Here is a 14,865-nt window from a genome sequence, read left to right on the forward strand (position 1 = left end):
TTTTTTGTCTGTTCTCTTCATTCCCAATGCACCGCACACCATTTCCCCATTAATAATGTTGGTGCACAGGAAATCTATTTTCAAACCTATGATAGCATTATTCTCAGCTGGCTGTGAGGAAATATTCAACAATAATCACACTGGCTGGGATGCCATGTAATGCACCTGCCTAGAAATTGCAGAGCTTCCCAAATGATGCCACCTTCATAGGGTAGCATCAGATAATTGTGGTAATCAAAGATGTAAACTCATCATATTATTTGTATATTTAGGATAACTTGACAAACATTACTGAGAAGTTCATTTTTCACATGTCCTACAGCACGGAAAGAGGTTGTTCTATCCCTCTATTCTGCACTCTCTCTCGAATAGCATTCCAGCAAATCCAATCCCCTACCCTATTCCCCTGTCACCGCATTTACCATGACCAATCCACCTGGCCTCAACATCACTAGAAACTACAGACAACTTAGCATGGCCAATCCACGTAAACTGCACATCTTTGGACTGTTGGAGGAAACCGGAGTACCCGGTGCAAACTCCACAAAGCCAATTACCCAAGGTTGGGTTTGAATCCAGATCACTGGTGCTGTGAGGCAGAAGTGCTAACCACTGAGTCACTGTGCTGCTCTAAAAATGTCTCTTAAAAATGTGCCCTGACTTAAGCTGCTGAATCATCCAAGTGAAAGATTCAACAGTAGGAGAGAGAAATCATTTGTGCTTTTTCCAACAAACAAGTTGGCACCTGCTGATCAACTCAAGCAAGCTTAATATGATGCTTGTTGTTCAATTCAATTTGGTTGTGCTTTCAATGAGCTTCAAATCTTAAGTAACATGAACATTTAACAATGCTATGTACATTTTTCTCAGTACTGTCAACAAAGTGTAAAATCTGATTCAAGTTAACCATTTGATTTTTCACTGTACAGAGGGCTATGCTCCACAATGTTAAACAAGCTACATGTAGTATCTTAGCATACACTAAAAGACATGAGTTGCATCTAACTACTCTCACACAATCTTTAAAGTAGTGTAATCTCAGAAGGAGTTCTGTAAAAATGGAATGAAGCAACATTAAGATTAGTCTAGGAAATTTAACTAAATGAAAGTTTTATGCAAAGGTGTCATATCAGTCCAGATTACCACTGCTACTTCACAGTACCAGGGACCTGGGTTTGATTCCAGCCTTGGACGACTGTAGAGTTTGCGCGTTCTCTCGCTGTCTGCACGGGTTTCCTTCAGGTGCTCCAGTTTCCTTCCACAGTCCAAAGATGTGCAGGCATGGTAAATTACCTCATAGTATTATGGGATGTACAGACCAGGTTAACTATGGAACATGTGGGTTACAGGGATAAGTTGGAATACTCTTTGGAGGATCAGTGCAGACTCGATGAGCCAAATGGCCTCTATCTGCAGTGTAGGAATTTTAATGATTCCTCTCAGATTATGTAAGTTGGATCAGTCTATCTTTTAATCTATGTATTAAATAGAAAAATGTCATTCTCCATTTTTTGCTTGGTTAATTTTCATGACAGATACAGTTCATACCTGGTGTGCGTTTCATTAATATAAATTACATTCCGTAGTCCCTGAGAAGGGATGCTGGTATTGAAAAGTTTATCCTGGGTAGCAAAGAATAAAAGACTGAAGTCATGATTTTGCATTATATTCAGAAATATTAAAACCACATTGTTCAATCACCAAAAATAAAGTGACTTCTTTCAAACTTTTTATTGTAACTGCAGCATGAAAATTCTGAACAGTGAGTTAAAACGTAGTGATCAGATTGGGTTAAACTCATTAGCCTTTCACCTCTGACCTGGGTTGGAATCCAGACACTGCTCTGATACAAAACATCTCCTCTATAAGCATTCTAAATGAAACAAGCCCAGCTTTCTCAAACATTCCATAATTTCGTAATAAACTAACAATCTCAGACAGACAGTAACAAAAATAGGTCTAAACAAGAAAGAGGGCATTTTCTCAATCATATCCAGAAAAGGGATTTCCAACCTGGTCTGTGATGAATTACCCAATTTTAGCCAGGTGTCATGAACATTATAAATTTGTCCACTTCCTTAGATTAGGGAACTGAAAATCAGTCAGGACTCCCAGAGATATTCACCAAAATCTGCTGCAATTGTGTATGTGTGGACATCAAGCAAAAACAAAATTATGATGTTGGCTGAGCAGCCTGCTAAGATTACCATGGTTTGAATAATAGTCTTTGCAAGAATTTCCAAAGTGTTTGGATTAATACAATAGCAAGGAGTCAATTTGATCAGACAAGAAAGAGGGAAAATAAAATTTCGAGGAAAAATATGGGTAGTTTAAGCAATGTTTTAACTTAGAATGCACCACAGCTGCATCTCTACATACAAGATGCAGAAACTGCCTATATATTGTCTCGGCTATTACTTATCTTGGCAAACACAAAATCTGCAGAAAGCCATAAGACAGAAGATTAAGCCTTCATTTTCCTGCTTCTGCTTTTTACATCAGAGGTTGAAAATAAAAAAAATCAAGAAAAAATGTTTAAACCAAAAACATCGATTTTAGTAAGGTGTTTGATAAAGTTCCCCACGGTAGAATATTGCACAAAATACGGAAGCATGGGATTGAGGTTGATTCAGTGGTTTGGATCAGAAATTGGCTAGCTAAAAGATGACAGAGGGTGGTGGTTGATGGGAAATATTCATCCTGGAGTTCAGTTACTAGTGGTGTACCACAAGGATTTATTTTGGGGTCACTGCTGTTTGTCATTTTTATAAATGACCTAGATGAGAGCATAGAAGGCTGGGTTAGTAAATTTGTGGATGACACGGAGGGTGTAGAGTTGTGGATAGTGACGAAGGATGTTGCAGGTTACAGAAGGACATAGATAAGCTGCAGAGCTGGCTGAGAGGGGGCAAATGGAGTTTAATGCGGAGAAGTGTGAAGTGATTCACTTTGGAAGGAGCAAACAGGAATGCAGAGTACTGGGCTAATGGTAAGATTCTTGGTAGTGTAGATGAGTAGAGAGATCTCGGGGTCCAGGTACATAGATCCTTGAAAGTTATCACTCAGGTAGATAGGGTTGTTAAGAAGGCATACGGTGTGTTAGCTTTTATTGGTAGAGGAATTGCGTTTCGGAACCGTGATGTCATGTTACAGTGGTATAAAACTCTGGTGCGGCCACACTTGGAGAATTGTGTATAGTTCTGGTCACCGTATTATAGGAAGGATATGGAAGCTTTGGAAAGGTTTCAGAGGAGATATACTAGGATGTTGCCTGATTTAGAGAGAAGGCAAAAGTCTAGATCAGAATGGTGCTGGAAAAGCACAGCAGGTAGGGCAGCATACGAGGAGCAGGAAAATCAATGTTTCAGGCAAAAGCCCTTCATCAGGAATTTGGAGGGAAGGTCTTATGAGAAAGGCTGAGGGACTTGAGGCTGTTTTCATTAGAGAGAAGGTTGAGAGGTGACTTAATTGAGAAATTTAAGATAATCAGAGGGTTACATATGGTGGACAGCGACAGCCTTTTTTCTTTGGATGGCGATAACTTTAATAGGGGACATAGCTTTAAATTTAGAGGTGATAGATGTAGGACAGAGATCAGAGGTTGTTTCTTTATTCAGAGAGTAGTAGGGACGTGGAACAGTAGTAGACTTGACAATTTTAAGGGCATTGAAATGGTCATTGGATATGTTTATGGATGAGAATGGATTAGTGTAGGTTAGATGGGCTTCAGATTGATTTCACAGGTCGGCGCAACATCAAGGGCTGAAGGGCCTGGACTGCACTGTAATGTTTTATGTTCTATGCTCTCCACATCTTAAATAAATAGCTGATAAATCAACAAGCAGAGAATAAGAACATAAAGTTCATCACACCTTATACATTTGCCAAGGATTTGATGGCTCGTCCAAAAGTCTGCCCCAATTCTCAACTGCTCTCCTATCCTTTTCCTTTCCCCTACCGTTCCAATAAGCAGCTTTTCTTTATACTTCTTATGTCAGAAATTGCCTCTTTTTCTGCTGCAACCACTCTATTATTCTGTTCAAATCTATCGCTCCAACACTAAATGTACTGCATGTCAGTCAGTTCTGCATGTTCCAATTGGTACGTCTCAACTTTAGTTTCCCTTCTTTCAGATTCTTTTAACCTTGATTAAGATTCATGAAGGGCAGGTCATGCTTAACTAATCTTTTGGAATTCTATGAAGACAAGGCAAGCAATGTGGACAACGGGCACCCAGTAGATGTGGTGCATCTAGATTTCCAAATGCCTTCGACAAGGTACCACACATGCTGCATAAGATAAAAATGCATGGCATTATGGGTAAAGTATTAGCCTGGATAGAGGATTGGTTAACTAACAGGAAGCAAAGAGTGGGGATAAATGAGTGTATTTCTGGTTGGCAATCAGTAACTAGTGGTGTGCCTCAGGGATCAGTGTTGGGACCACAATTATTCACAATTTACATAGATGATTTGGAGTTAAGGATCATGTGTAATGTGTCAAAATTTGCAGATGATACTAAGATGAGTGGCAGAACAAAGTGTGTAGAGGACTGTGAAACTTTGCAGAGGAATATAGATACTTTAAGTGAGTGGGCAAAAGTTTGCCAGATGGAATACAATGTTAATAAATGTGAAGACATCAATTTTGATAGGAATAATAGTAAAAAGGACTTCTACTTGAACGATAAAAAGTTACAGCATGCTGCTGTGCAGAGGGATCTGGGTGTCCTTGTGCATGAATCAAGCATGTGCAAGAGGTAATTAGGAAGTTAAATGGAATGTTGTCCTTTATTGCTACAGGGATTGCATTTAAAAGCAGGGAGGTTATGTTGCAGTTATACAGGGTGCTGGTGAAGCCACACCTGGAGTATTATGTGCAGTTTTGGTCTCCTTACTTAAGAAAGGATGTATTAGCACTGAAGGGGGTTCAGAGGAGACTCACTAGGTTGATTCCGGAGTTGAGGGGGTTGGCTTATAAGGAGACACTGAGTAGACTGGGGTTATATTCATTGGAATTTAGAAGAATTGGGGGGGGGGGGGGGAAAAGAGATCTTCTAGAAATATATAAAATTATGAAGGGAATAGATAAGATAGACATAGGGAGAACGTTTTCAGTGGCAGATGAAGCGAGGACAAGAGGGCATAGCCTCAAAATTAGGGGGAACAGATTTAAGACTGGATTGAGAAGGAACTTCTTCACCCAGTGGGTTGTGAATCTGTGGAATTCCTTGCCCAGTGAAGTAGTTGACGCTACTTCAGTAAATGTTGTTAAAGCTAAGATAGATTTTTTGTGAACAATGAAGGAATTAAGGGAGACAGTGAGAGGGCGGGTAAGTGGAGCTGAGGCCACAAAAAGATCAGCCATAATCTTATTGCATGGTGGAGCAAGCTTGAAGGGCCAGATGGCCTACTCCTGCTCCTAGTTCTATTATGTTCTGACTTATTGCCATGGACTCCTTCTAACTTTCTAACAAAAACATGTTTTACCTACAGGAATTTTTCCTATACTATTTGGTTATTCATAGCTTTATTATTTGTTTCATTCCCGTTCTGTAGACTATTTTGATAGATAGAAACATTTTTCCTTGATTATTGATATGAAGCCTCTAAGATATAGAAATACAAAAAAAAATTGTATTCTCATTTCCTAATTCCCCCTTTGGAATTCTGCTCTGCAATAACGAAAGAAACTTAGAAAGTCAATAAATTTGAAAGATTAATTCTGCCTTAGTGGTTACAAGAAAATTACCTAAAGTTTGGTGGCTCGTAATTAAACATCTGAATGGAAGGCAGGAAAGTGATTGCTGGGTCCTTTGTGGTGATACTTGCATCAACAATAGCCACGGGTGAGGTGCCAAAAGATTGGAGGTTGGCTAATGTGGTGGCATTTTTTTAAGAAAGGTGGTAAGGAAAAGCCAGGGAACTCTAGTCTGGTGGGTTTACGCCAATGGTGGGTAAGTTGTTGCAGGGGATTCTGAGGGACAAGATTTACATGTATTTGGAAAGGCAAGAACTGATCAGGTAGAGTCAACGTGGCTTTGTGCATGGGAAATTGTGACTCACTAACTTGATTGAGTTTTTGAAGAAGTGACAAAGAAGACTGATAAAGGCCGAGCGGTGGACTCTGTCTACGTCGACTTCAGTAAGATGTTCAACGAGGTTCCGTATGATTGACTTGTTAGCAAGGTTAAATCATATGTAATCCAGGGAGAGCTAGCCAATTTTATAGAATGCTAGATATGAAACAGAGGGTGGTGGTGGAGGGTTGTTTTTCAGACTGAAAACCCATGATCAGCAATGTGCTGTAAGGGTTGGTGCTGAGTCCACTGTTTTTGTCATTTATATAAATGACGTGGCTGTGAATATAGGAGGAATGGTTAGTAAGGTTGCAGATGACACCAAACTTGATGGTATAGTGGACAGTGAAGAAGATTGACTCAGAGTACAACGGAACCTGGATCAGATGGGCTGAGAAGTGGCAGATGGAATTTAATTTAGATAAATGTGAGGTGCTGCATTTTGTTAAGGCAAATCAGGGCAGGACTTAATGGTAAGGCTCTAGGGCATGTGGCCGAACAGACAGACCAAGGGGTGTAGGCTCATAGTTTCATGAAGGTGGAGTTGCAAGTTGACAAGGTAGTGAAGACGACATTTGGAACGCTTGCCCTTGTGTTCAGTGCATTGAGTACAGGAGTTGGGATTTCATGTTGCAGCTGTGCAGGACATTTTGGAATACTGCATTCAATTCTGGTCTCCCGGCTATAGGAAGAATGTCGTTAAACTTGAAACAGTTCAGAAAAGATGTACAAGAATGTTGCTGGGATTGGAGGGTTTGAGCTATAGGGAGTGGCTGAATAGACTGGGGCTGTTTTCCCTGGAGCGTCAGAGGCTGAGGGGTTACATTTGTAAAATCATGAGAGGCATGAATAGGGTGAATAGCCAAGGTCTTTTTCCCAGGGTATGGGAGTCTAAATGTAGAGGGCATGGGTTTAAGGTGAGAGGGGCGAGATTTTTAAGGGACCTAAGGGTCAACTTTTCACACAGAGGGTGGTGCACATATAGAATGAGCTGCCAGAGAAAGTAGTAGGGGCTGGTACAATTACAACAAGTGGAAGGATCTGGATGAGTACATAAATAGGAAGAGTTTAGAGGGATATGGGCTAAATGCTGGCAAATGGGACGAGATTAACTTAGGATATCTGGTCGGCATGGACGAGTTGGACTGAAGGGTCTGTTTCGATGCTGTACACTACAATGACTCTTCATTAAATGATTGAGCCAAATATATGCTATATTCATTATATAAGTGTTAACCAAATTATACATAATAGACAATAAACATTTCGAAGGACAAATGCTGAATATGCATCAGTACAATTACCCTGCTTATTGGAGAGCACACATGGCAGCACCGTCCAACGAAAGGTTGCTTCCTGGTCAGAAGCAACTTCTTTCCCGTAGCAGCTGCAGATCGAAACACAGCACAACTAGGACTGTACTCTACCTGTAAAATATTACAACTGGAGAGTCAGGAAGAGGTATTTTGATGAACAATAAGACAATGAAATTAGTAAAACTGATTTCAGGTTTAAGAATGTGTTATCAACAGACATTTCTGAACAAGCCCTCTGCTTAAAAAGAAAACAAGAGAAGCACATTATTAATTAATATATTCTCCAACAGCTATTTAAAACGTTTGCCTGTGTATAGTTAGAAACTTTGATCTGAAGCTTACAGCCATTGAAACAAATTTTAATCAACTCTAATTATCTCAAAGTGACTCTGCTGCTGTTGATGGTGATCACAGAGGTCCTCTGTAATGGGGTCCATGACTTAAGCAGCTCAGCTCAGCTAATCTCTTGAACTGCTACAGTCCATGTGGTGTAGGTAGCAACACAATGCTGTGAGGGAGGGAGTTCCAGGAATTTAAACAGTGATAAGAACAGTGATATAGTTCCAAGTAACAAAAGTAGAAGGCTATTCCCCCCCAGCAAAAGGAATCAATGGAGTGACTTCTGGGCACAGCAAAGGGGGTAGGGAGCCCGAAGGGAAGAATACTCGAAAACTGACGATTCTGAAGAATATCAAGTTTTAATTTTAATATTATTTTTACACAAATGTTAGATTGAATAGCCTTTTCCTGGAGTGTCATTCACATGAGCTTCAAATAACCTACTCAAGATTTTATCCAGAAATTTCTAATCTTGGACTCCTAAAGCCCCGACTCTCGGCTAAGCTGTTGTTCTTGACCCTCTCTTTCTTAGGAGCACTGCTTCATGCATCCATCTTCATCCAAGAACTTCTGCAAAATTGACTCAGACTGAAAATAAAAAGAACTTTAGTTTTCAAGCTACCGGTATTTCCTCTAGGCTTAACCAAAAACAAGTCCAGAAATTTCCAACAAAAACTCTGATGATCAATTTTTTTTACCTCACTCAATCATAAACCTTCCTAATGTACACAAAAACCCATTAACCCTGAAGCTAACTCTCTCACACTGTTTTACAATAAATCACCATGGCTCCTGAAATATTTCCAAGTTAATTGTTACACTCTTCAGACAAAGTAATTGTTATTAAAATATATATAAATCACACTCTATAACACAATAGTATGCATTTGCTTACTGGTTCATCATTGGAATTCTTCATTCTGCTGCCAACCTGTGCTCTTGAGTTTGGCAAATAGGCTTGGTCTATCACAGAAGTAATCAGCACCGACTCAACCATATATCTTACACACTCAAGTACTGCAAATGAAGTAAAAAAAACAAATTTAAACACTAGTTAAATTTTCAATATAAAAGATATGAAAATTTGTAAGAGAAATATTTAATGCTTGTGTAATCTTACAAAACTGATTCTTTAGTTACTGAGCCTTGGCTCAGTGTTATCACTCTTACCTCTAGGAAGCTACAGTGTAGACATTGCAGCACATAATAAAGTGTGCTGCACTATTGTTGAGGATGAAATGTTAAACTGAGGCCCTGCCTGCTCTCTGAATTAGACATATAAAATCTCAGGGCATTTTGCAAAAAACAGCATGGAAGTTCTTAATAGCTAAAAGTTATCCTTCAACCAGCACTGCAACAGATTATCTAGTTATGTGACTTATGACAGCTTCTGTGTGCTGCTATTTGCAAACCGATTGTCAGTTCTCCCATTTTGCAATAATACAATCATTTCAAAATTACTTAATTCTGAAATGTGATTAAGGGCATCCTGCACTCATGGATGACGTTGCTATATAAATTCAGGTTATTTCCTTTCATCAGCTTTGTCTATTCTGCTGTCCTATGCAAAGAGTGTCATCTCAATGGCTGCATTCATTAAGTGGTTCACTTAATCAGAGATTTCTGTTCCAATTGAAAATTCACTCACTTTGTTAAAGGTTTGACTCTTAAAATTTTATTAATTTTGTTCACAATACTGGGTTGGCAATTTTGATCATTTGCAAGCTAAGCTCACATTCCTTAAAGGAACAAAAAACAGCTTTCCACTAATTAAAAGACGGTCAAATTCTCTCTATGAATTAGGAGTTTTTTCAGGATATGTGTTTAACAAATGCAATAAATTCATCCTCCTTTTCATGGGGTTTATTCAAATTACCCGAAATATCCATTGAATGCTATCAAAATCCACTGTGATTAAGCTAATGCTTTGTTTGTGAAGCTGATAGATCTCAATTCAACATTTCCAGTAAAACACATTTACTAAGGATTACTTCAAACACAACGTAACTTTTGTTTTAAAGTGGGAATTCATCAATAAAGAAGGCACCTTTTAACTGAACCATTCAAACCCCAACAGAACCCCAATTCAACCCCTGGTGTGTGCTCACTGACCTTCCTAGGTCATGGGTGGATTTTCTGAACAGTGGTAATCTCACTTTTCCCCCTTTTCACAGCAATCAGCTGCTATACCCTGAATTTTAAACATCCTGACAGCCACTTTGACAGATGCTGTCAGAAGCTGAGTATATAAGGGAATTATATAAGGCTCTAGAAGGATAAGGTGTCAAGTGAATAGACGGTAGGGTGTTAGGTGTACCAGATGAAAAGGACATAGGATATAAGAAATAATATGCCAGATGAGCAGGGGGTGAAACATTGTCGAAGTAGGGTCACAGGGTGGCAAGTGGAGTGGTAGAATGCCAAGTTGGAAGGACAGGGTGTCAAAGTGCAAGATGAGTGATGCAGTGTTTAGGGTAGGTAGGGTCAACAGGGGTTAGCATTGGGTTAAATCTGTGCTGGGTTGAGTATGGTAAGTGGGGGAATTGTGTTGGATTGGGTCCAGAGTTTGGGGGAGGTTGCCTCCAGCTGAAGTGGGACGTCAGGTCAGGTCTGGTTCACTTCAGCGAAGAATGGAGTAGTGTCGAGTCTGATTTGGCAAGAATGGGGAATGGAGTCAAGCTTTGCCGGAGGTGTTAATTGTGTGTGTGAAGAAAGTATGGGGTCAGTTTAACAGTTACTCAGTTACACCATACACAAGGACAAGTAAATCAGATTGAAACTTCAGTCTGGTTACTAAGAGAGCCCTGTATTGTCAGAGATAGCATCTTTCAGACTAGATATTAAAGAAAGGCTAGTTCCTCTTGACGTAAACGATCCCATCGCATTATATGAAAATGCATGGCTCTTCTAGAATCTTTGAAAGTTTTCAAGCCTCAACTAATATCAGATTTAGGTTGTGATTCTTCTCTATGGGAGAATTAACATACACAGATTGGTTGCTGTATTTTTCATGTGGCACAATAGACTGCGTTTTATTAGCTCTAACAAATTTTAAGATGTTCCAAAGAAGGAAAGCGACATAAATGGAATTATTTGTTTCATTACCTCATCAAGCAGTGAATTCATCAAGCAAGAAAGCTGCTTAAAATTATTTTGTCAATTAACTGACAAATCATTCAAAGAACCAAGTGCAGGAGGAAAAAATCTACAAATTACGTAAGAGTTATTTGGAATTTTTAAGGTCAAAAGTTAATATTTAAAATTTAATTAATTGTAGAAAAACAGAGCTTTGACAAAATAAATCTAATTCTGGAAATCAAACAAATTGGAAAAACAGGGTGTTTTCACTTAAGTCAACATTGCATTCCTGAAAATTGTGACTTTAAATCTTATAGGAATCAATATTAATGTTGGAGTTAGTTTCTGTTGGGGCTTGCTCAGCAGACAAAAAAAAAATTATGCCTGTACTCTCTAAGTTGAAATACAGTACTTTAAATGAAAGATGTTAAAAATAATTGCTAAAATAAATTAAAATTAATATTAATTAAATTAATATTTTACATACACATGGCAGGCAGGGCCATCGCTCACTAGGTTGTGGATTGCCTGCTAAGGGCCTCACTTGTTCCAAGTCCCCTTGTGGTTTCTGCTTGGTGGTGCCTTTTCAAGGGCACCTCTTCCTTCTGGGCTGCTGCCACCTCTGGGGTTGGCTTAGGCCACAGACTGGTGGGGCCATGGGTCCACATGTACTTTAACGACTTTCCCACTTTGTTCTGATGTCTGCGTCCTGTAATCCTTGCTATTTCAATGTCTGCTTCAAATGAATGGTGGGGATGTTTGGGTCTGATGTCATTGCTGCATCACAAGGTGGGGTTCTGTCAAGCTACAACACTGCTTGTGCCCCGTGGGCCAGGGAGGAGCTGCCAGGTTACCAAAGCACTGGAATCCAGCTGTCCAGTTGGGGATTAGATGGCAACCAAGATCGGGCGTGGCTGGTGTCCCTTGACCAGGAGGATGCATTTGGGGAGCAGCTACATTGTGGACATAGGCAAGCAGCAGCTCCGGCAGACGGCAGACGGTCTGGGGCATGTTGAATCGGAGACCCTGTTAAAGACCTAAGGTGGCAGCGAGACACAGGAGGGGTTGCAGGTTACACCAAAATGATGCTATGAGAGTCCGGGGAATGCACTGCTGTAAACAACATCATAGTGCATCTCATGATGCTCAATTAATTTCCAGTCCAAATGATGTATTGATATTCAAGTGAAACAATACCAAATGGAGGCAAATTACAGCGCAGACTGCCTGCAATGTAAAATTTCTTCATTCATTTCAAGTGGCTGACAAGGGAAATATTTACAAAAATGTTGATAACTCGATCAACATAATCAGATGTCTGAACAATTACTTGAAATGGAGACAGACATGGTTCAGACAGGGTTCCCAGACCTGCTTTGCAAAGGTGGATAAGACATCAAGTTAGGCACAATGTTTGTACTTTTAAAACTTGAATGTGTGCTCAATGCACAAGTCTGGCATTGTCAACTTAAGGGTGTAAGGTCATTATAAAACTGATCCCATACACATCAAAATGAAATACTGTCACAGAGAATAAAACTATTTTACGATATGTTCCTCAAATAGCATAGCACCATGAAGCCACACAGGTCAGTAAGGATTGACATTTTTTCTCTCTATGCAGTGTCAAGTCTGTTATTTCAGGTGGAGCAACAGGCGAGTTTAATGCTCTTGCGTTAAAATTTTCAAAAACAATAAGTCTCAGGTTAAACATGAGCATGAACTGAGGGTCAGTTTAACCTGAGACTTTGCTAAAAAATGTATGGTTCTGAATGACGTAGGAAACACAAGGTGACCTTGCTTTTCATGATATATGTTAATGATCTAGATCTTGGTGCACCGGGAATACTTTCAAAGTTTGCAGATCTCATGAAATTTGGAAGAATTGAAAACTGAAAAGGATAGTTTAAACTTCCAAAGGACAGAGACAAATTGTTGAAGTGGATGGACAGGTGGCAATGGGGTTCAATGCAGTGAAGTGAGTGGTGATGTATTTTGGCAAAAGGAATATTGAAATACAATACAAAATAGGGGGTACAACTGTAAAGAGGGTGCAGTATCAGAGAAACTTGGGTATATATGTATATATGATCACTGAAGGTAGCACAGAGGTTGAAAGAGCAATTAATAAAACATACAGTATTTGCACTGGAACAAGCTGAGTGGGCACCATGGGCGGCATGGACCAGTTTGGGCTGAAGGGCCTGTTTGCATGCTGTGTTACTCTATGACCAAGGTCAAAAACGTGATGTTGAACTTGTATGAGACAGTTGTTGTTAAACCTTAGCTGGAGTATTATGCAGAGTTCCAGGCGAAACATTACAGGAAGGATGGGAATGTTTTGGACAGAGACCATAACGAATTTACAAGGATGGTTCCAGGGATGAGAACTTTCAGTCATGAGGATAGATTGAAGAAGTTGGAGCTCATTCCTTGGATAGAAGGAGGCTAAGAGAAATCGAATATAGCGTTTCAAAATCATAAGAAAAAAAAACATCAAGAACCAGAGGGCACAGATTTAATGTGATTTGCAAAAGAAGCAAATGTGATGCAACAAAATAAACTTCTTCACATAGTGAGTAGTTAGGGTATGGAACACACTGCTTGGAAGTGCAATGAAGGCAGGTTCAACTGAGGCATTCAAGAAGGTACTGAATGATTAAATAGATAGAAATAATGCACAAGGGCACAGGGGGAGAAAAGCAGTCTGTGATGATGCTTATTTGAAGAGCCAATGCAAAAACGATGAGACGAATGGCTTCTTTTTACACCATAACATTTGTGATTCTATGATACTGTCTTTGGTCAAATAGCCTCATAATCTTATTTGTGAAGATTGGCAATTGAAACGAGGCAGCAGAGGACTGCTAGCATCAATCCACGAAGCCATAACACGTCAGAAAATGACATGGAATGGATGACAGGAGAAATAACCAATAAATTGCTGAGCAGATTTCAGATATGCCAAAACACTAACAGCCAAAGTATTACCTTTAAAATATAGTCATGGCTGTAAAGTAGTAACCTGTTTGTGTTCAACAATGCTCAACAAAAAAAAAGACAATGAATGACTAGTGATTTATTTTTTGAGGGAGGAGGAGCTTGTTCCCTGATGCAAAAGTTTGGACATGGTACCAGAAGAATATCCTAATTTTCTTCAGATAGTATTATGGGATAACTAAACTATTATGAACTATATTATTAAACTGCCAAGAATTCAGCTTAGTTTTCCAGCTAAATGGTGCATTTTTTAACACAGCTTCAACCTACTTTGAGCTCAGGTACTGGAGTGGGGCCAACCTGCAAGTTTGAGTCAACGTAGTACTTGAGAACAAATGTCAAGAATCATTGTTAAATATGCTGAAATAACTTAATTTCTAAGCAGATCTCATTGTGAAGGAACCAATATTAACATTCTGATGAACTACAAGCCGGGAGGAAGGACAAGTGTACAGATTTTTACATTGATCCATTTATACACTGAATTATACTTTAAGACCAAATTATCAAATTCAACCGTTAAAACATTTGAGCTAAAACTCTGAGATGAGAAGCAGCAAAATAAAACAGCACAGATTGCTATCCAATAGCATCAGATGGTCAGGGGTGTCTAACCTGTGGAGAAAGTTGTGTCTGTCAAACTTATCCCAAGAAGAATTCAAAACCTTCAGAAGAAAAATTGCCAAGTAAAAACTGCTCTGCCTACTTCCTAATTGTGAAATGCTACAAATTAAAACAGATTTAGAAAAAGTCTTGCAACAATATTTAACCAATCTGCAGAAAAGGTTACACTTTGAAACACACGCGGCAGCATAAGTTATTTTATCTGAACTTTGAACCCATGTTAGACTCTTGGAATATTTTTCTCCATGAATCACATCGTCAGATGTAAACATATGTCCAGCAAGTAAAAGGGTCTTATTTCATTCGTTTTGAAACAGCCACTAAAGCAAGTCACTGACTTGGGCAGAAGTATGATAATTAATCCCAATTTTCCAGGTAGGCACCTCCAACCAACACCCCACCTTAAGAGAGGTATTGCTTAGGAAATCT

At 39.3% G+C, this 14,865-nt stretch overlaps 1 protein-coding gene across 5 annotated transcripts in view; it reads right to left on the reverse strand.

Moving 5' to 3' along the window:
• gpam (glycerol-3-phosphate acyltransferase, mitochondrial) overlaps positions 1-14,865 on the reverse strand; it is a 94,270-nt gene that overhangs the window by 45,619 nt on the left and 33,786 nt on the right. For all 5 annotated transcript variants that reach the window (XM_087998829.1, XM_087998828.1, XM_043712857.2 and 2 more), the window contains exons 2-4: positions 8,630-8,751; positions 7,384-7,506; positions 1,549-1,622 (exon numbers count right to left, since the gene is read on the reverse strand). In XM_087998829.1, the coding sequence (XP_087854955.1) occupies positions 1,549-1,622; positions 7,384-7,506; positions 8,630-8,731 (299 nt within the window). In that variant the 5' untranslated portion in view covers positions 8,732-8,751. The remainder of the gene's footprint in view (positions 1-1,548; positions 1,623-7,383; positions 7,507-8,629; positions 8,752-14,865) is intronic.

Source organism: Chiloscyllium plagiosum, unplaced genomic scaffold (assembly GCF_037043375.1).
Source record: "Chiloscyllium plagiosum isolate Xiang-an unplaced genomic scaffold, Cpla_swu_hap1 HiC_scaffold_22, whole genome shotgun sequence".
In the NCBI taxonomy this organism is placed as follows: Eukaryota; Metazoa; Chordata; class Chondrichthyes; order Orectolobiformes; family Hemiscylliidae; genus Chiloscyllium; species Chiloscyllium plagiosum.